Source organism: Ovis aries, chromosome 23 (genome assembly GCF_016772045.2).
Source record: "Ovis aries strain OAR_USU_Benz2616 breed Rambouillet chromosome 23, ARS-UI_Ramb_v3.0, whole genome shotgun sequence".
In the NCBI taxonomy this organism is placed as follows: Eukaryota; Metazoa; Chordata; class Mammalia; order Artiodactyla; family Bovidae; genus Ovis; species Ovis aries.
The window spans coordinates 43,266,741-43,289,321 of NC_056076.1; the positions used below are offsets into that span (position 1 = coordinate 43,266,741).

The following is a 22,581-nucleotide window of genomic DNA, read 5'->3' on the forward strand; positions in this document are numbered from 1 at the left end:
CTTGGGTTGAACTCCCTCCAGAAAATGGTAGTGTGCTGGCTGGGTCCCAGTGCGAGGAAGGTAGACCCCACCCTCATGAGACTTGCCAGGTAAAGCTTTGTAGTTGCCTGTGGCCAGGTCTGAAACATCACACATGGAATTTTAACCTGGAGCCAAACTCCTGGGAAGAGAGTTAAAGTAGGACATGATCTCTCAACCCTGGGGTTATTATCCTTTTGGGCTGAACAATTCCTTGCTATGGTGTCCTGTACATCGGTGGGTATTTGGCAGCTTCCCTGGCCTCCATCCACTAGGTGCTAGCAGTTGCAACAGTCTGGAAAGTCCCAAGATATTGCCAAATGTCCCCTGGGGGCAGCTCTGCCAAGATGACAGCGCTGAAATAGAGATGCTCAGAACCCTGTGTGCGGGTCTGCTTCTGCTACCTTTCGGCATCGCCTTTAGAATATGTCTTCTGCCTGGAAACAACACTCTCCCCTTTTCCATCTGTGGATGCCTCCTGTACCCCTCCCAACTCCGGTCCTCTACCCTTCCCCCTCCTCTATGAGGCCTTCCCGGACCACACGTCACCCCCTCCTCCACGCCCACCTGACAGCCCACCCTGTCATTGCACGGCTTCTATATCAAACAAACACTTCCCTAGGATGGTCTCAGTGTCTCTGGGATACACTGTCCACAGGTCAGTGTGGAGGAGGGTGGTCCAGATGACGACCAGGCACACCCGAGGCTGAGATAATGGCCAGAGGTCACCCTGGGCCCACTACTGGGATTCAGATGAGATGGAACAGGGTGAGGTGGCGCTCGGGGAGGAGGGCGGGGCCGGGGTCTGGGCGGGGCGGGGCTTGGGGCGGAGCCGTGAAAGAGCGGGGCCCGGCGCGTTTCGGGGCGGGGCGGGGCTCTGGGCACTGCTCCCCAGCCAGGCGCCGGTCCAGCTCGGCCCCCGCCCGCTCCCCGCCCCCTGCAGGTCCGCACCCGCGGGCGGGCGCGGCCCAGGAGCGGAGCGGCCAGAGGCGCTGGGCGAGCGTGGAGCCTGGCGTCGGGGCCGGGAGCGCCGGCTGGCCCGGAGGCCGCGATGAAGGCGAGCGGCGAAGACGGGAAGGCGCCGGCCGGGGGCCCATGGGAGGAGTGCTTCGAGGCGGCGGTGCAGCTGGCTTTGCGGGCGGGACAGGTGAGAGCGGCCCAAGGCGCACGGCGGGCGCACGGGGACTTGGGGCACAGCGGGTGTAGGGCGTGGCGGATGGAGACCCTGCGGGCAGGAAGGCGCTGGGCGCGAGCCGCCGAGGGGTGCTGCAGCGCCTCCGGCACACCTGTGCACCTGCCGCTTCCGCGCCGGGGTTGGCGTCCGGGGCCCCTCGGGCTAGGGGCGCAGGACGGCCTGGCGAGGGGAACGGGGTCCAGGCGCGCGGACGGCCTCGGATTTGACCCAGGGGGCTGGACGCGCTGCGGTTGCCCGGAGTTCGAACCCGGCGCGTGGAGATAGGGCGGACCGTCTGTCCTCGAGTGTCGGTAGTCGAGAGGGTTCCGCTGAGCGAATGGAGGAACTGTTGCCCGCACCAGAAGGATGAAATAGAGCTGCGGAGCCGAAGAAACCTGCGGAGGGCAGCGCTCTTTTCGCGCTCTCGTTATGTTCTGCTCTTCCCTTCCTCGGTGCCCCGCGCCTGGGGTCCTCAGGCCACGTGCGGCGCCAAGTTAGGGGCGCTGGGGGATGCCGGACGCAGGGAAGGCTAGGTCCCCCTTCGCGCGTCGAGGCGCACGGCTGAGTTCCGGCGATCCGAATGGAAGGTGGACAGAGGAGGAGCCCTGTCCCTGCGGCAGTTCCTTTTCTAAAGGCAGGCTGTCGCCAGTTTTGCAGTAGAAGTGCGTCCCCAGAGCACAGTCACCGTGCGGTCCCCCGGCCCCCTGACGCCTTCTGTGTTGGGGGCCCTCCTTCTGCAGTTTGAAGGACTCAAGACTCAAAGGGGCGCTGTGAGCCTTGATCCTTGGGGAGAAGGAGGACCCCAACCCCGCCTGCTACCCTGAGGAAGCTCGGGGTTGCAGGGCCAACGTCCTTCCTGGAGAGCAGGTCCCCGGCGTGCGGGGGCACTGCCCCGCCCCTCCCCAACCCTCACTTCCTCTCCGGAGGCGCGTCCTCCGGGTATAATGGTAACTTTTAGGTTCCACCATACAACTTTCTTCCTTCAACCTTGGAGAAGAAGCCAGTCTAGAATTCAGACACCACTGTGTAAACCCTGCTGGGCTGTTACAGGGTTTCTGTGGTTTTTCAAATTTAGATCCTTGAGGAAACAGAAGGGTTTTTGAAACCCTTTTTTTTTTTTTAATAAATTTGCAAATGCTTACACAAAACTTGCAACATAGCAGGCCCCGTTCTAAGGGTCTTGGGAACTTTAACTTATCTAAGAGATCTCTTCTGCTTTTGCAACTTGCCAAGAACAACAGAAAAAGCATTTTTTGACAGTAGGGTGAGGGTGCAGTAAGGATTCTGCCCTTAGGGGTCTAGTCAGGAGGCCCAGGACTGCAGCCTCCCTCCTGGGCTTTATGCTGTTGCTCTCTGCCTCCCTGACTAGAGGAGGGGGGTAGAGAGGGGCCAGTGGTCTGATCTGGGGCTGGGACTAGACAGAAGCCACACAGGGTCATCCTGTCCTGTGTGAAGAGGGACAGAGTGCCTTAGTGATGCTCTGACAGTAACATCACAAGGCGTTGAGTGGAGAAAGCCTGGCCTGTAGCCAGTGAGCCTGGGGTGGGGAGGACAGAGGGTGCTGAGCGCTCACCCTTGAGTCCTCCTCAGCTAGAGGTATGTTTGGTGTAGGTCCCAGGGCCTCCTAGCACAGGGGTGCCTGCCCCTCCCATCCTGCTGCCCTGACGCAGCTCTGTGTGCTCAGGTCCTGAGCCAGAGGAAGGACTGGTTCCCAGGAGACTGTGTGGCCCTCCGTCTCTCAGTCATGGGTTCAGGTCACGGCAGCCTGAACCCTTTGCTGCTGTCTCCCCTCTGCCCATCCCGAGAGGTTTCCTGGACCCCCTGTGTCCTTGCCTCTCCACCGCCCAGTCCTGGGGTGCCTCGGGTTGGGGGCATCCTGGCCAGTCCAACCGCCCCACAGCTGCAGGAGCCCTGCCCTGGCTGCTAGGCTTTGGGGGACAGAGTGACGTCAGCCGCCCCCCCCATCACCACCGCAAGTACAGAGAGGGATATTCATCGAAATGAGTATTTATCATCTTTTATGTGATGTGTGAGCAAAAGTATCTAAGAAAACTATGTTTTTTAAGTTGTCCTGCAGCATAGATCCAGGTTTTGTTGAAGCTGAAATTTAAATAATTTAGGGGCCTTCTATAAGAAAAAATATACAAAATTCAACATAAAAATTGTTTATTTAGAATAAAAAAGGTCACAACAGTATACATTTTATGATGCTCCCAAATATAACAGAATACATACAAATAACTTTTTAACTGCTTCTCAAAACGTTCTGTAATATTTTTTCACATTTTGGCTTCATACTGTGCATCTTCAAACGACGATGAGTTAGTAGTACATTCTGTGCAGAGACTAGAAAGATAAATTCAAGCTTTTCTGTAAGGTGGCTCATTGAAATTGATTACTAATAGCTTTGAAAAGTTTATTTAGGCTTCAGACTTGTCACTGGTGGGTTCCTATAAATGTTTAGGCTTGCCCTCAAATTTGAGAATCCTGTTTCCTTTAACATTCTAGTTGTCAGACAGGGAAAACTTTGCTGGTGTACTCTGAGGTGGGGTGCCCCCTGTCCACCTCAAGCTGCCTGGAGCACAGGGGCACAGCGGGGACTCTCACCCAGCAGCCCCATTTGTCTGGTTTGTGACTGTATTTTTTATCAGTTATTCACATGGGGGCATTTGATAAGTGAGATACTACTAAGGGGACTGTCATAGAGTGGACAGGACAGTGTCTTGTCCCATGTCATCCTCATCCTTTTCCCCAGAGCTCGCTGTCTTCAGTTTTCTGATAGTTACACCCGTCTTCTAAATAGTAGCTCTTTTCTGCATCATCCACATTAGACGCTCTTGTGTCGTGTAGCTGCATTCCCTGTCAGTCCCATTGGTGCCTGGGCTCACATGCCGTGACCACACGTATCGCAAGGTCAAGCCGAGCAGCATAGTTGTATTACACATTCTTTGCTTTCTTACTCAACTTGTGTTTTCCCTTAAAGTTAAAAAAAAGTGGGGTTTTTTCTTTTGCTTAGTTTTCTGTGTACCTACCAACTTCCATCTTCCAACAGAATTTCTGATGGTCTCCTCGGTGTAGATACTCATGGGTCTCGCTCCCGGGGAGATGTGGTCCTCACACCTTCAAGTGCATCAGAAGCACCAGGAGGGCCTTTGTGGCCAGCTGAGTCCACCCCCAGGTTCCTACCTGCTCGGTCCTGAGAGGGGCCAGGAATAAGCACCTCCACCAAATCCCCAGCTGGTGTTCTTGGTTGAGAGGCTCTGCTGTACGTAGTACGTTGTTGTGTGAGTGAGGATATGACAGTTCATTCACTCAACTCTTGAGACTTTGTACAGTGTCCAGTTTGGAATTACTAGGAATGACGTTGCTCATCCAGCACTCTTGCATGTGTCTTTTGGTTACGTCCATATGCATTTATGCTGGAGCTGGATTAACACTAAGAGTGAAATTGCTGTGTCATGGGGTAGGAAATTCCACCAGGTGCTTTTCCAAGGCGGCTGCATGGGTTCCCGCTTCCCCAGCAGCAGTTGGGGGTTCTCTGACAACACTTGGTGTTGTCTGTCTTTCCATTTTAGCCTCTGTGATGGGTTTGAGGTGGTATTTTATGGTAGTTTTAACTGTATATGCTATATGACTAAAGAACTTAAGTGCCTTTTTATGTGTTTACTGACTTCCTAGAGATCCTCTGTTTTAAAATAATGGTGCTAAACTAATTAGAAATATATTCATTCACTTAACAAATATTTCAGTAACTCTGGAAAGAACTTTAACCTTTACTCTGAGTGTGACTGAGGTTCAGTTTGGAGTTCTGTGTGGAGTCCTACAAGGTGAAGGGGAGTTCACCCTGACTGATGCTGGGTGGGGGGCCTACAACACCAAAGGGGTTGCGGGCAGAAGCTTCCGATGGAAGCTATGAGAATTGTCCAAGTGAGGGGTGAGGGTGGGTCTGACTGCAGATGATGAAGAAGGCAGTAAAGCAGTTGAATTTTGTAGGGAGATTTGCTGCCAGATGGGAGGTGGATGTGAAAAGAGCCAGGGGTGCCTGCAAGGTTCGGCCTGAAAAACTGGTCCATGGATTTGTTGGAACTGTGGGGGGGTGGGGAGCAGGTTTGGAGGTGGAGGTCAGATATTGTGTTCCAAGCCGTAAGCAGTTGAACTTGAATTGCCAGTGGATCTCTTCTTGTGTAGAGCCCTGTTTGTGGGGAGTTCATGGGAGAGGCTGAGGGTAGAGTTTGGGAGCTGTCAGCCTGGGCTGGTGTCTTATGCCGGGTCCTGCCCCGGAACAGGGATGAGCAGGTTTGTCCTCCCCAAGCTCTCCTTAGGTGGATCACAGGTTGAGCCCTGGCATTTCCTCTGGGAGATCCCCATCTGTCCTGTCTGCAGATGGAGGGGGCAGCTGGTGAGTTCAGTGTTTCTGCTGCCAGTTCTGGCCTCGGCTGGCCCCACCTGCACTGGCACCCCCAGCTTCCACAGGGTGAGGGGTGACCCACATTGACAATTATAACACTTTGGCCAACATTTGAAGACTCAGCCAAAACAGAATTTGTGAGCTAGCTATTGACAGAAGCAGCAGCAGCCCTATTGGCACATGTGGGCCAAGGGCCCAGGGGCAGTCTGTAGAGAGCTCTCTCACACAGAGAAGGGTTTGTGTTTTCTGTCTGTTCAGGCCTTCAACTAACTGGATGAGGCCCACCCATGTTCCAAAGGGCAAGCTGTTTTACTGATTTATATGCTCATCTCATCCAAAAACACCCTTATAGAAACACCCGGAATAACATTTGACACAGTATCTGGGTATCCAGCTGACACATAAGATTAACCATCTCATCACACTCATAAGTCTGGAACCTGAAATGTGATGGTACTGCCAGGCCCAAACCCCGCTTGCTCAGGCTTCTGTGAGTATACTTTACAGTTCTGGAGCTCATATGAGTTGCTCCTTGGGGATGGGTGATAACCGTATGGTCAACTTGGAGACATTAGCACAGAACCAAGATGGTGCACAGACAAGAAAGAGATGTCTGGACGTGGCTCTGAATAATAGCCCCAGATGCTGGAGCTGATGGGGTTTGAAAATCAGGCTTCAGTGACTTAAGGCCCATATTTTATCTATTAAACATTAACAGAATGTTATTTGGAGGGAGAGACCCAGGCCAGGAGGTCTGTGAAGTGCAGGCTTAGTTAGTGAGTAGCTGAAAAACATCAATTAAAAAACAGCACACACTAACTTATTACTGGCAGAATGGGCATGTTTAAAATCCTTTAGACAGGGAGGAAGCAGATGTGGTCAAGGGTTTTGGTGGGTAACTCACCTGGAATACCACAGATTATCCCCCAAGGATGGGACTGTCACTAAAGGGCAAGACTGATCGAGCCTGATAAGGATTTATGTTCTAAGACACTGTCCCCACCTCTCCTCTCCGTGTAGAAAATGTCTGAAATTGAACTTTGTTAACCTAGTATTAAGGTTTGTACATCGTGTGTACGGTAGATTTGGGGGTTTTGCCATAAGTTGTTAAGTTTTGTGAGGCCTCAGCCCCTTGGGTGGATGGACCTTCAGAGGAGGGAGACAGAGGACACCTGGGGCTAGTGGTGGCCAGCTTGTCTGAAGGGCAGTGTAGTTTGGGGCAATGATTCAGAAATGAGGTCTGAATATCTGGGAGTGTAACTGGATGAGAGGACACGTCCAGGGCCCTGGGGAGCAGCAGCCGGTGAAGAGGGCTGGCCAGAGCAGCACCACGGGTGGCGGAGGATGCAGGTGTGGCATGGCCTGCCCTGCGCTGAAGGACAGGGGCCCGCAGTGAAACGATCACAGGATGGCAATAGTAAACGCTAGTAGAAATGGAAAAGAAGTCCTTACAGAAGGACAGGCTTGGCATCCTCCTCGACTCACAGTCCTTTGCGTGATCTGTGGCCCGGGGCCTGACTCCACCACCGCCCCCCCATCAAAAAAGAAAAAGCCCAGATGACCACAGGACCCCCATGGGAGAGGGCTGGAGAGTGAGTGATGACTCAGTGGAGCAGAAGGGACAGGGAAGTTGAGGACGCAGAGGTGGGAGGGTGGCCTGGCTCCTGCAGAGAGGGGGTCAGAGGTGGGGGTCCTTCCTCACCCCCATCCAATTAGAGTCTGGGGGCAGGCTCTGCTTCCTGAAGCCTCCCAGGGCCCCATCTCCATGGCACTGACCCAGGAGACAGAAGCCGACCCCCTAGCACGCCCGTATCACGGCAAGAGAGGAGTGTAATGGGCTGGAGGAAGCACTGAGCGAATCGTGGCCCTTTGAGGATGTGACTCAGAGGTCACACATCGATGCCCTTCATGTCCTCTCGGCCAACCTTGGGCCCAGGGCCACACCTGCCTTCACAGGAGGCCAAGGCAGGGCTGCCAGGTGGCTCGGTGCCTGCCAGCCTTGGGCTGGGCTCTGTTCCTGGAAGGAGGGCCGGCTTCTCAGGCCCGGTTGTCTCTGCTCCAGGCCAGTCCTTGAGGCCACTGTGAGCCACCATCAGGGGTGATGGGAGCCATGAGGTGCTTTCTCGTGAGAAGGGGGCGCTGCAGTGAAGGCTCCCAAGAGCCCACAGAGAGCCTGGCACTGCCCATCTGCCTATCTGTCCTGTGTGTCCACTGGCAATGGGGGAGGGGCCCAACCCTGGAGCAGGAGGGGGTGGCCAGTGTCACCCACCTCCCACCCTTCATTGCAGATCATCAGAAAAGCCCTTTCTGAGGAAAAACGTGTCTCAACCAAGACGTCAGCCGCAGACCTGGTGACAGAGACGGATCACGTGGTGGAGGCCCTGATCCTGCAGGAGCTGCAGACCAGATTTCCCTCCCACAGGTAGGCGCACCCCGCCCCCCCCACCCCACCCCCGAGGTCCCCCCAGGCTGCACAGACTTGCCTGGACGCAGCACCAAGCCCGAGCCAGGGAAGGCTGTCCCCCAGGGCTACCTGCTCTCCAGGACAGGTGTCCCCGACCTTATAAGTCACTGCGTGAAGAATCTGATGCAACTGTTCATCCTTTCCTTGAGAAAGACTAGCACTCGTCCAATGCTGTGCATCTAGTTCCGGGGGAACCTGGGGCCCCAGGGGATGCTTGGACCTTGGGGAGGGAGGGGGGCTTCCTGAGCAGGAAGGTCCTCTCCTTCCTTAGGGAATCACTTATCCTAGAGCTCAGTCACCGGGTTCCTGGGTATAGACGATGTGTCAGCCTGGCCGCTGTCCATCTGGACCAGTGAGGGGCTCCCTCCTCAGCTGCCCAGCGAGTGACCAAGGTTCAGGGACAGGCCAGTCCATACTCGCACCTTTTCCTTGCTGCTTCCCTTTAACCTGCGTCACCTAGGGTTTGTGTGTGTGTGGTGTGTACTATGTGTGCATGTGTTTGTATTGTGTGTGTATGTATGTGTGTATATATGTATGTGTGTGAGTGTGTGTATGGTGTGTGTGTACATGTGTGGTGTGTGTGGTGTGCATGTGTGTGGTGTGTGTGTATGGTATGTGTGTATGGTGTGTTTGTGTGTGTTTGGTGTGTGTATGTTTGTGTGGTGTGTGTGTGGTATGTGTATGTATGTTGTATGTTGTGTGTGTGTTGGGTGTGTATGTATGTTGTGTGTGTCTGGTATATGTATGTTTTGTGTGTGTGTGGTATGTGTAAATGTGTATGTGTGTATGGTGTGTGTGCGTGTATGGTATGTGTGTGTGTGTGTTGTGTGAGTGTGTTTGTGTGATGTGTATATGCAGGTGTGTACATGCATATTCTTGTTGGCAGCTCTTGTGTTTCAGCGTCTCTTCCTGTTTCCTTGTTTGATGTAAAGCCAGGACCTTGACATCTGTTATAATAGTTACAGGCTCTGAAATGTTTGATTTCTTAGTTTATAAAAATCTAAATTAACTGGCAGCCTCCAAGGAATCATAGTTGACACTTAAGCAGTATGGGTTTGAGCCATGCAGGTCCACGCAGACGTGGAGTCAGTCACTCAGTATTAACACTGCAGATGCAGGCAGAGGTGCCGGCAGGTCAGCGCCCCAGCCCCGCCATGTTCCGGGGGTTGGAGTCCGAGAGAGTGCAGCTCAGGAACCACCACCAGTTCTGGTCCAGGGGCTCCTTCCATCCATGTGTCGTCCAGAGGCTCCAACAGCAGTGAGGCGTCTGGGCTGGGCCTCCAGGGGTCCAGGTAGAGGCTCTGGCCGTTGCAGTGCTCTGTGTGGTAATGGCACCAGGGCTCCGCATAGAGATGGTACCAGGGCTTCTGGCACTTTGTGGTCAGACTGCTCTGACAGGCCGAATCCTGGAATCACGCTCCAGCTCCTGGTGGTTTGGATCCACTGTTGTGTTGATGTGGGGCCTGGTATCCATTTGCACGATGTGAATTTCCATACTCCTTGCCGAGTATCAGGGCAGAAGTCAGCATGTCACATGGGGGATCCTCTTCAGAAGACTATCTGGTCCACCCAGAGCAGTGGCCCCCACCCACAGTGGGTGTCAAGCTCCCTGGAGCTTTTCCAGCCCCCCTGACAAAGCCCTGGGGGATGCAAGTGCCCCCTGAACCCAGCTGCAGGCTGCAAGGGGTGGGGGCTGGCTGCCCAGGTCAGCCGGCTCTGCCTGCCCCCTCCTCAGCTCTGGGATAGCTCCAGGACACTGCTCTCTGCTCTGTTGCCTAGAAGATTCAGATATCTGAGATCATCTTTCAGCAGCTCGAAGCCAGGCTTGGTCTTTTCCCAATGACTAAGATTTAAGAGAAAGTCCAGAACTGGCACTAGTGGTAAAGAACTCGCCTGCCAATGCAGGAGAGGTAAGAGGTGTAGGTTCCACCCCTGGGTCAGGAAGATTCCCTAGAGGAGGGCACCCACTCCAGTATTCTTGCCTGGAGAATCCCCTAGGGACAGAGAAGCCTGGTGGGTTACAGTCCATAGGATCGCAAAGAGTTGGACACAACTGAAGTGACTTAGCACTTAGCTAAACATCAGAATTTGGGGGCATTTAAATGTATTTTAGATCAGAGACAAATTGAAAAATCTGTGATGAGAGAAAAGTTGCATATGTATTGTAAGATAAAATGGTATGTTGTCATTTTTCTGCATATATAAGTATTTAAATATGTCCCTTAACCAAGTTGGTGTAAGATTGTCACTCTTTCTTAAGAAGGACTTTCTTTTGGAGCGTTTGCTCTTCCTCATTTTTAGTCTTTCACAAAACAGTATTAAAGATAGATTGCAGCTGTTTTGACTTTGATAAAATAAGAAACAACCTGATATGGGCTCCCTGGTTTTACGCTGTGTCATCAGGCAGCGGAGCTGGGCTGTGGCCTGACAGTTGAGGCCGAGGACCATGAGCTGGCTCCCTGGTGGACCGAAGGTGACCTTGTCACAGAGTCAACAAACTGGCCAGAGGGAAGGCCGGGGTGCACTGGGCCGTCAAAAATCACAAGGAGAGTTTTACGACTCTCAGAGAAAACTAATAAAGTAAAATGGGTTGGTCTAATTTGTCTCGAGCGGTGAACCTTATTCCTGGGCTATTTCCTTCTGTACCTCCCACAGGCCTATGAGGGACTTTCCTGGTGGTCCAGGGGCTAAGACTCCAAGCTCCCAGTGCAAAGGGCCCTGGGGTTCAATCCCTGGTCAGAGAACTAGAGCTCACTAGATCCTGCCCCTGTTTGACCCAGAGAAGCCTGCTGGTCTCACAGCTGGGCTTTGAAATGCTGTGTCTTGGGTACCTGGCGCGTTTTCCCAGGCTGAGCTCTGTCCACTGCAGGTTCATTGCTGAGGAGGCTGCGGCCGCCGGGGCCAAGTGCGTGCTCACACCCAGCCCCACATGGATCGTGGACCCCATTGACGGCACCTGCAACTTTGTGCACAGGTGAGCAGGCACACCCATCTTTTCAGAAGCGGCATTTTTTGAGGCAGCAGCCGGTCAGCAGACCTCTAGCGGGCTTTGATCTCACTCACAAGGTGATCAAATCCTGATACTTTAAGGTTTCCCATTTGTGAGATTCATTCAAGGCATGTAGGAAATCTTCACTTGTTTAAAAATTGTTGTTTATCACATTTAAACGTTGGGTTGAATTAAGAAGAACCCTTAAGGAGTTCCCTGGAGAGACAGACAGGGTTGTAAGTAACACAAGGTGTCTGGTCCAGTAGCCTCAGGAACACGCAGTGTGGACAGTGGCCTTGGGGGTGAGGAGCCTGCCAGCTGCCAGCTTGATCTGATGGCAAATATCGGCCCCAAACAGCAGGTTTTCGGGGGGTCAGAGGCCCTGGTGGGGAGGGGAGTGGGCTGGGGCAATGATGGCGCAACCTGGCCCTAGAAGCACTGACCGGGGGCAGGTGTCAGGGTTGTGCAGCTGGTCAGGGGCTTAATGACACTGAGGTTGCCGTGGTTTCCACAGAGGGTGGCTCTCCCACAAGGACATGCGTGCAGCTCTCAGAGCTCCTGCCCTGTCCCAGGCCCCTGTCCTGCAGTGGGGGCTCCCATGACCTGCATCGCCCCAGCCAGACACTCAGGGAGGGCCCAGGTCCCCGTCCTGCAGTCGGGGCGTTGGGGGGTGTCCCGTGACCTACATCCCCCTCAGCTGAATGCTTAGGGAGGGCCTCCTATAGATGACCCCAGACACCCCACTTCCTTCCTTACAGTAAGGAGGTGATTGGGCTGGGGTGTGGAGCCTTCACTTGGAGTGTTTACATGTAAGTGTGGAAAGTGATTTTGCCCATCACATGAATCGTCACCCTTTCCTGCATGAGGGTCACCTTGAGAATTTGGTCATGGCCCTATTGGAGGCAGTGGAACAGAGCGATCTGGTGACCCCAGCAGTGCCACCAGACTCTAATTCTAACTAGCATGTGACACCCTGGGGAGTCGTGTGGGACTGGGGCACATGAATCAAGTTGTGGGTCACCGAGTAGAGCCCGTGTGTGGGTATTGGGGACAGAAGGGGCCAAGCCCCATGGTGGACAAAGGCCACATGTCTACCCCAGGACCAGAGAGAGAACCTGGACTAGAGTGTCATTTAGGAAACAAGCTTTGCAGCTGACTCTTAGTCTCCAGACACTGTCCAGGGCCACAGGGCCGTGGTGACTCCTCACCCTGCAGCTCTCACAGGACCTATCCTGCTCGTGTCCTGCAGTGTCAGGGGTAAAGAAAGTGGGGAAGGGCCTTCTGAGGGTGGGGACCCCTGCTGGGCCATGGGGTGTCATGAGTGGTCCCATGGGGACAGCACCTCACAGCCTGGGAATGGTTGGTCCCAAGACTCCTGGGTTAGAACCAGCCCTTCCTTGTTCCTGCCTGTTCAGCTCTGACAGTCTTCACATAAAGGAGAGATTGTTCTGGAGACATAAACCCACAGGCAGGCTGCGAGGTCACTGCCTGCCTTCCGTGCCATGACCATGCCTGCTGTCCTGTGTGAGGCTCACCCAGGATTCATGTCAGGAGGGCCTGGTTGTCGCAGACCTGGACCCTCCATCTCACTGGCCACTGAGAACCAGAAAGCTGATTATTAAAATCTCTCAACCGGGTCCTCTGTGGTCACTGTCCGTCCTAACAACTGTCAGTGCAGCTGTCTGTCAAGGTCGCTGTCCCACAGGTCAGCTTGGCCTGCTTGTCTTGGAAGCACTCGGTGCCATTGTGGGAAGTAGCTTCTGACAAAACAAACCCAGCCACTCTGTAGAAAGGTCTTCTGTGCCTCCAGCTGCACAGAGGCTGCTGAGTTTGCATGAGTCCATGATGTCACAGCGTCAACCATCTGTCTCCTCTGCAGGTTCCCAACTGTGGCGGTGAGCATTGGCTTTGCTGTGAACCAGGAGGTATGTAGTGAATGGGGCCCTGGCTGCCTGGGCCCTTGGCTGCTGTTCCTTTATCTCACTTCATGGTTCTAACCTTTTTTCCTGTTCTTGTCCTAAGCCTTCATTGTGACTGGTATTGATTTCAAATCCAAGAAAGGAAACAGGTGCAAAGCGGTTTGGGCCATGAGGGATTGGGGCATGAGGGTTTGGAGCATAAGGGGTTGGGGTGTGAGGAGTTGGGGCGAGAGGGTTTGTGGTTTGAAGGTTTGGGCTGTGAGGGTTCGGGGCTCCACCGGCCCCACCCCCCAGGGCTTTCAGCAGGGCCCAGTGTAGGGAACATTCTGGGCACATGTTCCCAGTTAGTCTCCATCTGACCCCTGGGGCGTGTGATCAAGTCACACAATAAAGAAGCTCCTATTTTGGGAGGACATCTCTAGTCCCAATATTCTGTTAGGCCTTCATCCTCCTCTCGCTGTTGGGTGAGAGCGTGGCTGTCGCTCCGTTCCCACAGACCCTGGAACTGGGCCATACTGTGGGACCTGCGGGAAAGGCCGGGATGCAGGCTTTAGCTTCATTAGTTAACTGCAGAGATTACAGGCAGGAAGGACCTTTCTTTCTGCACAGTTACCCTTGCCTATGTCGAGGGCTCGAGCTGTGCAGAAGGAGCCCTTGTTCGAGTCTTGTGTCCTGTCTTCAGTCTCGGCATGAGTGCGGATGGCCGGCAGGAAGGGCGTCCTGCCTGTGAGAAAGAGCTTAGTTTTGGAGGTGACAATAAGCGAGAGTCTTAATGTTGATACTGGTTAGGGAATCAGCCACTCACGTTATTTCTGTGTTAAACGTGGTCACTGAGATGTGCATGTGGAGCGGTAGGCACAGAGGAGTGGAGGGTTCATTCTAGCCTCAGGGTCACTGACCAGCCAGGCCTTGGCCTCTGATGGGTGCAGGGAGGCCAGCCCAGTTCCAGGACTGACTTGAACTTGGGGAGCCCTATAAGGCCAGGGTCCTAGGAAAGGGGAGGGGGGACGTCACTTGCTGCTGGCTCTGGGTGGGCACTGACTGGGGGTCCTCCAGGAGTGGGTCCTTTTCCTGCAGCCCAGATTCCTCTTGGGCATCTGCCAGCAGCTCTCCCATTTTCTCTCTCTGTTGGCTGCCCTCCTCACCTTAGGACAGGCACACATGCTGTTCTTAACCCAGAACAGAGAGGTAGGGAAAGAGACGTAAGGAGGCTCACCTCCTCTGCACACCAGCTTGTTGGGGACCGAGGCTGTGTGCCCCGATGTGTGTGGGGGGGCGGCCAGCCCCTCCGGGGATCCACATTTCTTCCTGGGCTTCCCCTCCCCGCAACTCTGGGTTCTGTCATGCCCTCAGCTGTCCAGAGACATTCTGAGTTCTTCACATGTCAGCAATTTTGAGTTTCTTGTGGGGTTTGATTGGAGTCTCAAGAGCCTTTTTTCACCTCCCAGGAAAAAAACGAGATCTTTTTGAATAATGAAGCCTTTCCAGTTACTTTGAGTAATGCTGAAATGATACGCTTAGTTATGAGCATATCAAAATGAAATGCTCAATTATGATATCAATTTAAAATATAGTCTTTATTCCTTTAAATATATCTTTAAATGTAGTGATTTAAGAAAAGAACAGTTGCTTTCACATTCAGGTCTAGGTTTGACTGCGGACGCTGATTTGTTGAGCTCCCTTTTGAAAGCTAATTTTCACCCACACCCCTTGCGTTTGTGTCACAGCTGGGGCTTCATGGCCTTTGGTCACTGTGTCGTTCTTTGTTTTCTGTCCCACCTGCCTGTCCACAGCTGGAGTTTGGGGTGATTTACCACTGCACGGAGGAGCGGCTGTACACAGGCCGGAGGGGCCAGGGTGCCTTCTGCAACGGTCAGCGACTGCGCGTCTCCGGGGAGACAGGTGGGCCCTCTCATGGGAAAGGGACTTGTCAAGAGTCACTGCTCCTCCGGGCAGCCACGGGGGTCCCTGGCTGAGGTCTAGTGTCATTGGGGACCGCGCATCCCTGGGGGACTGGACGTCGAGCTAGCCTGGGTCTCTGTGTTTCCCTTTGATGGGCCAGGTCTGTTCTTCACTCACCTTTTTTCCCAAACGAGGGAAGGAACCCAGCCACCTGTTCCCGAGTGGTCCCAGTGAGCCGGCAAGGACGAGGGCAGAGTCGGAGGCATGCTCTGGCATTCAGCACCTCTCGGTGGCCCAGGTGACATCACCTGGGTAGGGGCTGTGGCTCCCAGATGCAGTTGACTTTGGTTCCTGTGAGAACACGGATGGCCGAGGAAGCCTTATCACGAGCCGTGTCATACACTGCACAGGTGCTGCCAGCCCTTGTCATTCCTGGAGCAGGACAGAGGACGCAGTGGCCTTTACAGAGGGGCTGCTGCTACAGTTACAGTCTGTGTGGCAAGCTGGCCTGAGAGGCAGTGAGAGGGATCAGAGGTGTCCCTGCCCGCGGCTCCCCACAGTAGTGGGGAGATGGGCCTCCAGCGCAGGCCAGGTCCACCAGGCTGAGCTCCAGTGAGAGCAGACCATGTGGATCCCCAGACTAGGGGAGAGGGAGTGGCAGCCCCATGACCATGACCATAAGCAGCAGGTCTGCAGGGGAGATGACCACCACATGGAGAAGGGGCCAAGCAGGACCAAGGGCAGGCAGGCGGCCTAGAGGTCATGAGTGCCCAGAGTGTGGGTGGGGATGGGAGAAACATTACAGGGGCTGGGCAGGGTGGGTGGGGTAGGACCACGGACCGCCCACTGCCTCTGCTGCCTGGCCCCCGGCTCCCGCCCCAGGACAGTTTGGTTTGGCCTGCGTAGACAGCAGCGTTAATTACAGCCTCGCCTGCCAGAGGCAGCCAGGCAGTCGGTTGTGTAACGCTGGGGTGAGGGAGCGTGTTGTTAAACTCGTGGGTGAACTTTGTTCCACATTCATGTGCTATGACAGGCGGCTCAGTCCCCTCACTCACGACCCTCCTAGACCCTTCCGTATCCAGCCCTCCTCCCACGGCTCACACCCACCATCCACCCCCTCGGCAACACGGAAGCCCAAGTCTCTCCATGCTCTGTTCCAAAGCCCTCCCGCAATTGTTTTAAGACTCTGATTCATACAGTCCAGGGTGACAGCTTCCGCCCTGCTTGTCCTCTGTGTGCCGGGTGACTTGGTTTCCACCCCAGAGGTGACGGGATGTTCCTCTCAGCTGCACAACCCTTGGATATCTACACACCTGGCTTTGTCCCAACTGTGATGCCTTACGTGTGTGACTGGTCAGCTGTGTTCCTGGAACCTCGGTGTTCATACATGCAGGGAGGCGCGACGACAGCTGTGAGGGTTACGTTACATCCTGCATCCTAGCACTGGAGAACAGCCCTGGGGCTGGTGCCCAGAATGAGAGTCGTAATCAAAGGAGGAACTTGAGTCTTTGCACAGAATCAGCCAGCTGTGACCTGTTGCTGAGGCTGGGATGCATTTCTGCAGGCACTTTGTAGCCAACGTTTTCTAAAATATTTGTCTTTGGCTGTGCTGGGTCTTCATTGCTCTACGGGCTTTCTCTAGTTGCAGCAAGTAGGGGCTTTTCTTCGTTCCGGTGCGTGGGCATTGTGGTGGTTTCTCTTATTGCAGAGCTCAGGCTCTAGGGTGTGTGGGCTCAATAGCTGTGGTTCCTGGGCTCTAGAGCCCAGGCTCAATAGTTGGGGCGCACGGGCTAAGTTGCTCTGTGGCACTTGGGATCTTCCTGGACCAGAGATCAATACTGTCTCCTGTATTGGCAGGTAGAATCTTTACCAGTGTGCCACCAGGGAAGCCCCTTAGCCAACATTTCAATACACATCTTTTTGTCACTTTTTATCTAAGCATTGTTTTTTCTTAAACTTTTTATTTTATAGTGGAGTATAGCCGATCAACACGGTTGTGATAGTTTCAGGTGAACAGTGAAGGGATTCAGCCATACATATACATGTATCCATTCTCCTCCAAACTCCCCTCCCATCCAGGCTGCCACTGAGCAGAGTTTCCTGTACTATACAGTAGGTCCTCGTTGGTTATCCATTTAAAATATATCAGTGTGTACATGTCCATTCCAATATGTCACTTTCTGTTAAACCTTTTCACCTTTTCTACCAATTTTTTAATTTTTGAAAATTTTCTCCTTTTCACAGTCCGTTTCTTGTAAAGCATGATCTATCGTGTTTGTTTGTGTTTAGTCACTCAAAGTCATCTCTGACTCTTTGCAACCCTATGGGATTCTCCATGGAATTGTCCATGGAATTCTCCAGGCAAGAATACTGGAGTGGGTAGCCATTCCCTTCTCTAGGGGATCTTGCCGACCCAGGAATCTAACCCAGGTCTCCTGCATGGCAGGCAGATTCTTAACCATCTGAGCTACCAGGGAAGCCCCATCATTTGTGTTTATCTTATTCATTTAGTCTGACTTTCTTTTATGAAAGTTTTCTTCCCTGATTTCTCCTGGGACCCCTCCCCTCTATTTGTGAATGATGCTCTCCTGTGCATTCTCCATTTTTTACTTACAGCTGCTTCTGTTTTGTTGGCAGATCTTTCAGACTGGAGAGATGTTATTCTGCTTCCTGTGCTCTTTCTTCTTGTGATAATGGCGTATGAGATTCAAATATCATTCTTTTACATTCTTGCTACTTGAAATTTGTAGTCATGAGCTCTAGAAGTTGAGGGAATGGGGTAGGCGGGGAAGGCACTTTCTGTCATTTAGTGGCTTTGGGGCTCCCTCTCCTGGTGTGTTTGTGAACTGTCTGCAAAGTTGGCTCTTCCTTGGACTCTTGGCTCTGCCCCTTCCCCACGGCGGCCGTCATCTCCTCGGTCCTGCGCCGCTGATTCCAGCCCAGTGAGCGTGGGGTTCACTCCCATGAGTGTCTGCTCCTTGGGTCCTGCCCGGAGAGGCCCTGGAACGTCAGTTACAAGAAGTTGTGGGGCTGTCGACTCCCGCTCTTCAGACCTCGTCCCCTGCCAGGGGCTCCCCCAGCCCCTCAGTCTATTGCAGATTTTGAGGGTCTCCTGCTCGGGGTCCTGCCCGGTTCGATCCCTGGGTCGGGAAGATCCTCTGGAGAAGGGACAGGCTACCCACTCCAGTGTTCTTGGGCTTCCCTTGTGGCTCAGCTAGTAAAGAATCCGCCCGCCATGCGGGAGACCTGGATTCTATCCCTGGGTCGGCAAGATCCCTTGGAAAAGGGAAAGGCTACCCACTCAAGTATTCTGGCCCGGAGCCATGGGGTCGCAAAGAGCCGGACATGACTGAGCGACTTTCAGGGCACTCACTGCTTGGGGTCCAGGAGACCCGCCACCTTCTCAACTCCCCCGCCCCCACTCCGGCCGCGGGGCCGTGTCGCCGACGGGCGTCTGCCGCCCCCTGGTGTCGGGGTGGGGAAGTGCCGGGTGGCCAGGTTTTGTGGATGGTTTCGTCTACTTTTTCCAAGCTGCTGTTTCTGTCAGAGGGTATTTGGAAGAAGTCACGTGGGTGTCCACGACCGTCTTTCTAGGATTCTCAACAGCGTTTTTTCCCCTCAGTTACTTGTTTCTTTAGAACAGAAAGCATTGCGATGACGGTCACGTGGCATGAAAGTAACTGCTATAAACTGAGCAGTTCTGTGGTCCTGGGCTCAGTCTGGGTGGCCCTCCTCCCAGCCCCCCGCGTGCTTTCTGTCTAGTTCTGGGCTTTTCAGTGAGGTAGTACGGCTAACATTTATTTTCACGTGAGGGGCTCATGGCCTGTAAGGATCTGGAGGCAGGAGCATGTGTGTGAGAGGCGATGGTCCAAGGCACCACGGGGAACTGCCAGGCCTGTGCTCGCTGCCCAGAGGTAAAGGCTCGGAGTAGTAAGGCCGCGTTTCAGGGCAGAGGACTTGCCTCCCTCGCCTCTAGGCTGTGAAACCTCTCTCAAGACACCCTCACTCTGATCCTCAGCCAGAAAAAGGTTTTCAAATGGTTAGAAGTCATGGCCACTTCGTGGATTACAGCCTTGTCGTGCCGAAGGGGCTTGTGTCACTCTCTGAAGCTATGAACCATGCCCAGCAGGGCCACCCAAGAGGGATGGGTCATAGTGGAGAGTCCTGACAAAGCATGGTCCACTGGAGGGCGGAATGGCACATCACTCCGGCATTCTTGCCACGAGAGCCCCATGAACAGTATGAAAAGGCAAAAAGAATTTGAGCAAACTCCAGGAGACAGTGGAGGACGGGAGCCTAGTGGGCTACAGTCCGTGGGGTCGCAAAGAGTCCGACATGACTGAGAGACTGGACGACGACAACAGTATCAGTGTCTCCTGCAGGCGGTCTGTCCCTGGTGCGAGGTGACTGCAGGAGTGAGGTTACCTGCGGGCAGGTTTTTCCTCCACTTCATGGAGGGGCTTCATTCTCTCAACCGAACACACAGGCAGGCAAGCCCCGAGGCCTGAGGGCACAGGACATGAAATCTGGGTGTGAGAGGGTCTGTAGCCAAGTAGGGACAGTGCTACAGCCCCACAGGGAGTCAGCCAATTGCCTACATCTGGTGACCACACAGCAGCGTTCCCTCATGTGGGGGTGTATGGGGGGGTTATTCTTGGGGACCCCTTTCCAAAGATGTTGTTTAGATGTCACTTCCTCTTCGGGGATGATGTTTCCATCTTTGTCATCACAGCAGCAGGAGAAAGGCTTTTAAGGCAGATTTATTTGATGAGGCATTTTTTTCCTCCCCATTTGGAGTCACTTTGTTTTTGTTTGTGATTGAGTGATGCTGGTTTTGTAACCACCCCCAGACCCTTCCGAGTTCCTCCATGCTATGCGTCCCTGGAACGAGAGGACTGGGAGGTTGCTCCCCTGGCATCAGGCCTTTCTGGGGCCTGGGAGGTAAGAGTCAGGGTGTGACTGGTCAGCCTGACCTCCCTTTTCCAGGTCAGAAACCTCTGCAGTGTCAGCCACACAGGGAGGACATGGAGTGTGAGCAGGATTAGAAGGCGGGTGCAACGTTCCTTTCGGGGAGCACCCTGACTGTGTGGTGGGAGCCACACCGTGACATTTCTAATGGGGGGGATATTCTCTCCATGCAGACCTGTCCAAGGCCTTGGTTCTAACAGAAATCGGACCCAGAAGAGACCCCGCAACCCTGAAGCTGTTCCTGAGCAACATGGAGAGGCTACTCCACGCGGGTGCCCACGGGTACGCCTCCCCTCCCAGGACCTCCGGGCAGGCACAGCAGCCAGCTACCCCCTGGGCGGGAGCAGGGGACACACATGCCAGCCAGTCCACAGCCTGGAGCTCCTAAGCCCCGGGTGGGGGCAGGGCCCCAGGCTCAGCGTCCTCCGTGACATCAGTGATGCCCTTCCCCCTCAGTCTCCCCTGGGTCTGCCCTGACAGCAGCCGTTCCACGTGGTCTAAATCGAAGGTCATCAAGGGTCCACAGAGTGCAGGCTGAGTTTTTCCGTTGCAGCACCAGCCACACTTAAGGCTACACAACTGAGGCTGGTCCGTCAGCACAGGTGGTTCTGTTGGGCAGCACCGCTCTGGGCTCAGAGCTCAGAGTAGAGCTTGTGGGAAGAGGCCCTGGGCTCCTGTTCAGCTTCTGAGTCAGGGGACCTTCAGGGGGCAGTACTGGAGCAGGGCCATTCAGTGTGTTCACCCCCTCTCTCTCTGACAGGGTTCGTGTCATCGGCAGCTCCACCCTGGCGCTCTGCCACCTGGCTGCAGGCACCGCCGACGCCTACTACCAGTTTGGCCTGCACTGCTGGGACCTGGCCGCAGCCACGGTCATCATCAGGGAAGCCGGGGGCATTGTGATGGACACATCAGGTGAGCTTGGCCGTCAGGTTGCTCTCCTTCCCCAGGGGTGTGTCCCCCAGACAGACCCGCAAGCTCAGACAGACATCCTCCCACCTCTCCTGACAGACAGGTCGGGAGGACAGTGGGCCAGGCCAGAGGGCTTCTCCCTCTTCCTGGTGTGAAAATGGACCCAGGGTCAGGACTCGGGTGGGGTTGGGGGAGGGTGGGCAGTGTTTTCTAAGCTCTAATGTCCACCAAGACTGCAGAGCTGGCCATGTGCACCCCAGTCTAATGACGAGGTTTTAGGTGGTGATCCAAGAGGTGACCTATCCCTCTGCCTGGAGGTCACCACCCTAGTGATTGGCCCCACAGGGGCAAGTCCTACCCCAGGGATGCCCATGCAGCCACCTCTTACGTCAGGGTTCTTGTGGAGCCTGTTCTCCCCTACCTTTGCTCCAGAGCCTGTTGTGGACATGCCAGCCTCCCAAATAACCTCTGGGGCCTGCTCTGCCCTTTCCCTGTTGCTCCTTCTCCTCGGGGCCTGGTGGAACTGCAGGGGGGTGAGGCAGGACGTGAAGACACTTTGGCTTTGGGCATCAAGGACAGGCAGGTCCATCTCAGCTGAAGACTTGTCTGGTGCTGGATGTGAGTACACGAGCATGCATACACACAGACATACGTGTACACCGAGGTCTCCTGGGTGTGACCACATGAGCGTGAACACACACAAACACGTGTGTGCACCAAGGTCTCGAATATGACCATGTGAGCACACACACACATACACATGTGCACACGCACACACACACACTAATGTATGTGCACCAAGGTCTCCCAGATATGACCATGTGAGCACACACGAACATGCATGTGCACCAAGGTCTCCCAGACGTGACCACAAACACAGACACATACAAATGTGTGTGTACCAAGGTCTCCTGGATGTGACCACATGAGCACATGCACTTGAAAATACCCACGTGCACCAGGGGCTCCTGGACGTGAACACACACAAACACATGTGTGCACCAAGGTCGCCAACGAGTCCTTTAGGCCTGTTCACACCTCTAGGAGGTTGAGGTCCTTCAGCCTGCCCTAGATATCCAGTGCCTAGAGCATCCATTTCAGGGGCCTGTCAGAAAGGATACCCCCAGACTCCCCAGGCCTGCGGGGTCCCCGGAGCCCCAAGCACACGGAGGGTGAGAACTGCCTCCTGTCTTGAGCCTCAGGCACTGCACCTGAAGCTGGTATCCCCTAGCACAGCCTTAGGACATGCTGGGCCTGCAGGCTGAATGGACCGGGTCAAGCAGAGCAGGGCTGGGGCTCACCCCTCACCCGACACCCTGTCCCTCTGTCCACAGGTGGGCCACTGGACCTCATGTCATGCAGGGTGGTTGCTGCAGGCACACGGGAGATGGCGGTGCTCATTGCCCAGGCCCTGCAGACAATTAACTACGGGCGGGACGATGAGCGGTGAGGGGAGCAGACACAGGGCCACCCTGGATGGGGGCCTACCGGGAGCCTGGAGCTGGCAAGACCCTAAACAGCAGGATTTCCTGATCCCCAGAGGAGCCATCAGGCCGAGCCTGGCTGTCCGGCTGAGCCTGTCTGGGTGCCTTTGCTGTCTGGTGTCTTCTCTTTATGACCTCACGTCAGGTTAGTCCAGCCGTCCACCAGGACCGGAACCCAGATCTCACAGGACATATGTGCTGATATTGCAATCATGATTTTGTTTCTAGAATGCAAATCTCAGGTGATAAGGCTTTAGAACTGCTGATAAAGCAGGCTTGTTCTCAGCACCCCTCCCCGGCCCCCCATGACACTTCAGAATACAATAAACCAAGTGACGCCACTCTG

General features: G+C 54.4%; 1 protein-coding gene across 3 annotated transcripts; it reads left to right on the forward strand.

The window, feature by feature from the left end:
* The first annotated feature begins 994 nt into the window (after positions 1-994).
* On the forward strand, positions 995-22,581 carry IMPA2 (inositol monophosphatase 2). 3 transcript variants are annotated; one of them, XM_042239291.1, is made up of 9 exons: positions 995-1,165; positions 7,889-8,022; positions 10,934-11,038; positions 12,933-12,978; positions 14,766-14,874; positions 19,725-19,815; positions 20,016-20,124; positions 20,603-20,754; positions 22,086-22,581. In XM_042239291.1, exons 1-9 carry the CDS (start codon positions 1,070-1,072, stop codon positions 22,174-22,176), a joined length of 933 nt encoding a protein of 310 aa, XP_042095225.1. In that variant the 5' UTR covers positions 995-1,069; the 3' UTR covers positions 22,177-22,581. The 3 variants fall into 3 exon arrangements, with proteins under 3 accessions (XP_042095225.1, XP_027816544.1, XP_060261232.1); XM_027960743.2 differs by lacking the exon at positions 19,725-19,815; XM_060405249.1 differs by lacking the exon at positions 19,725-19,815 and having other exon boundaries at positions 20,603-22,581.

Bases quoted from the DNA above. Each gene is read 5' to 3' on its own strand.
- IMPA2 (XM_042239291.1), top strand. From the start codon at position 1,070: ATGAAGGCGAGCGGCGAAGACGGGAAGGCGCCGGCCGGGGGCCCATGG. The intron at 11,039-12,932 runs GTGAGCAGGCAC...TCTCCTCTGCAG, and splicing joins ACCTGCAACTTTGTGCACAG to GTTCCCAACTGTGGCGGTGA. The intron at 14,875-19,724 runs GTGGGCCCTCTC...AACCACCCCCAG, and splicing joins GCGCGTCTCCGGGGAGACAG to ACCCTTCCGAGTTCCTCCAT.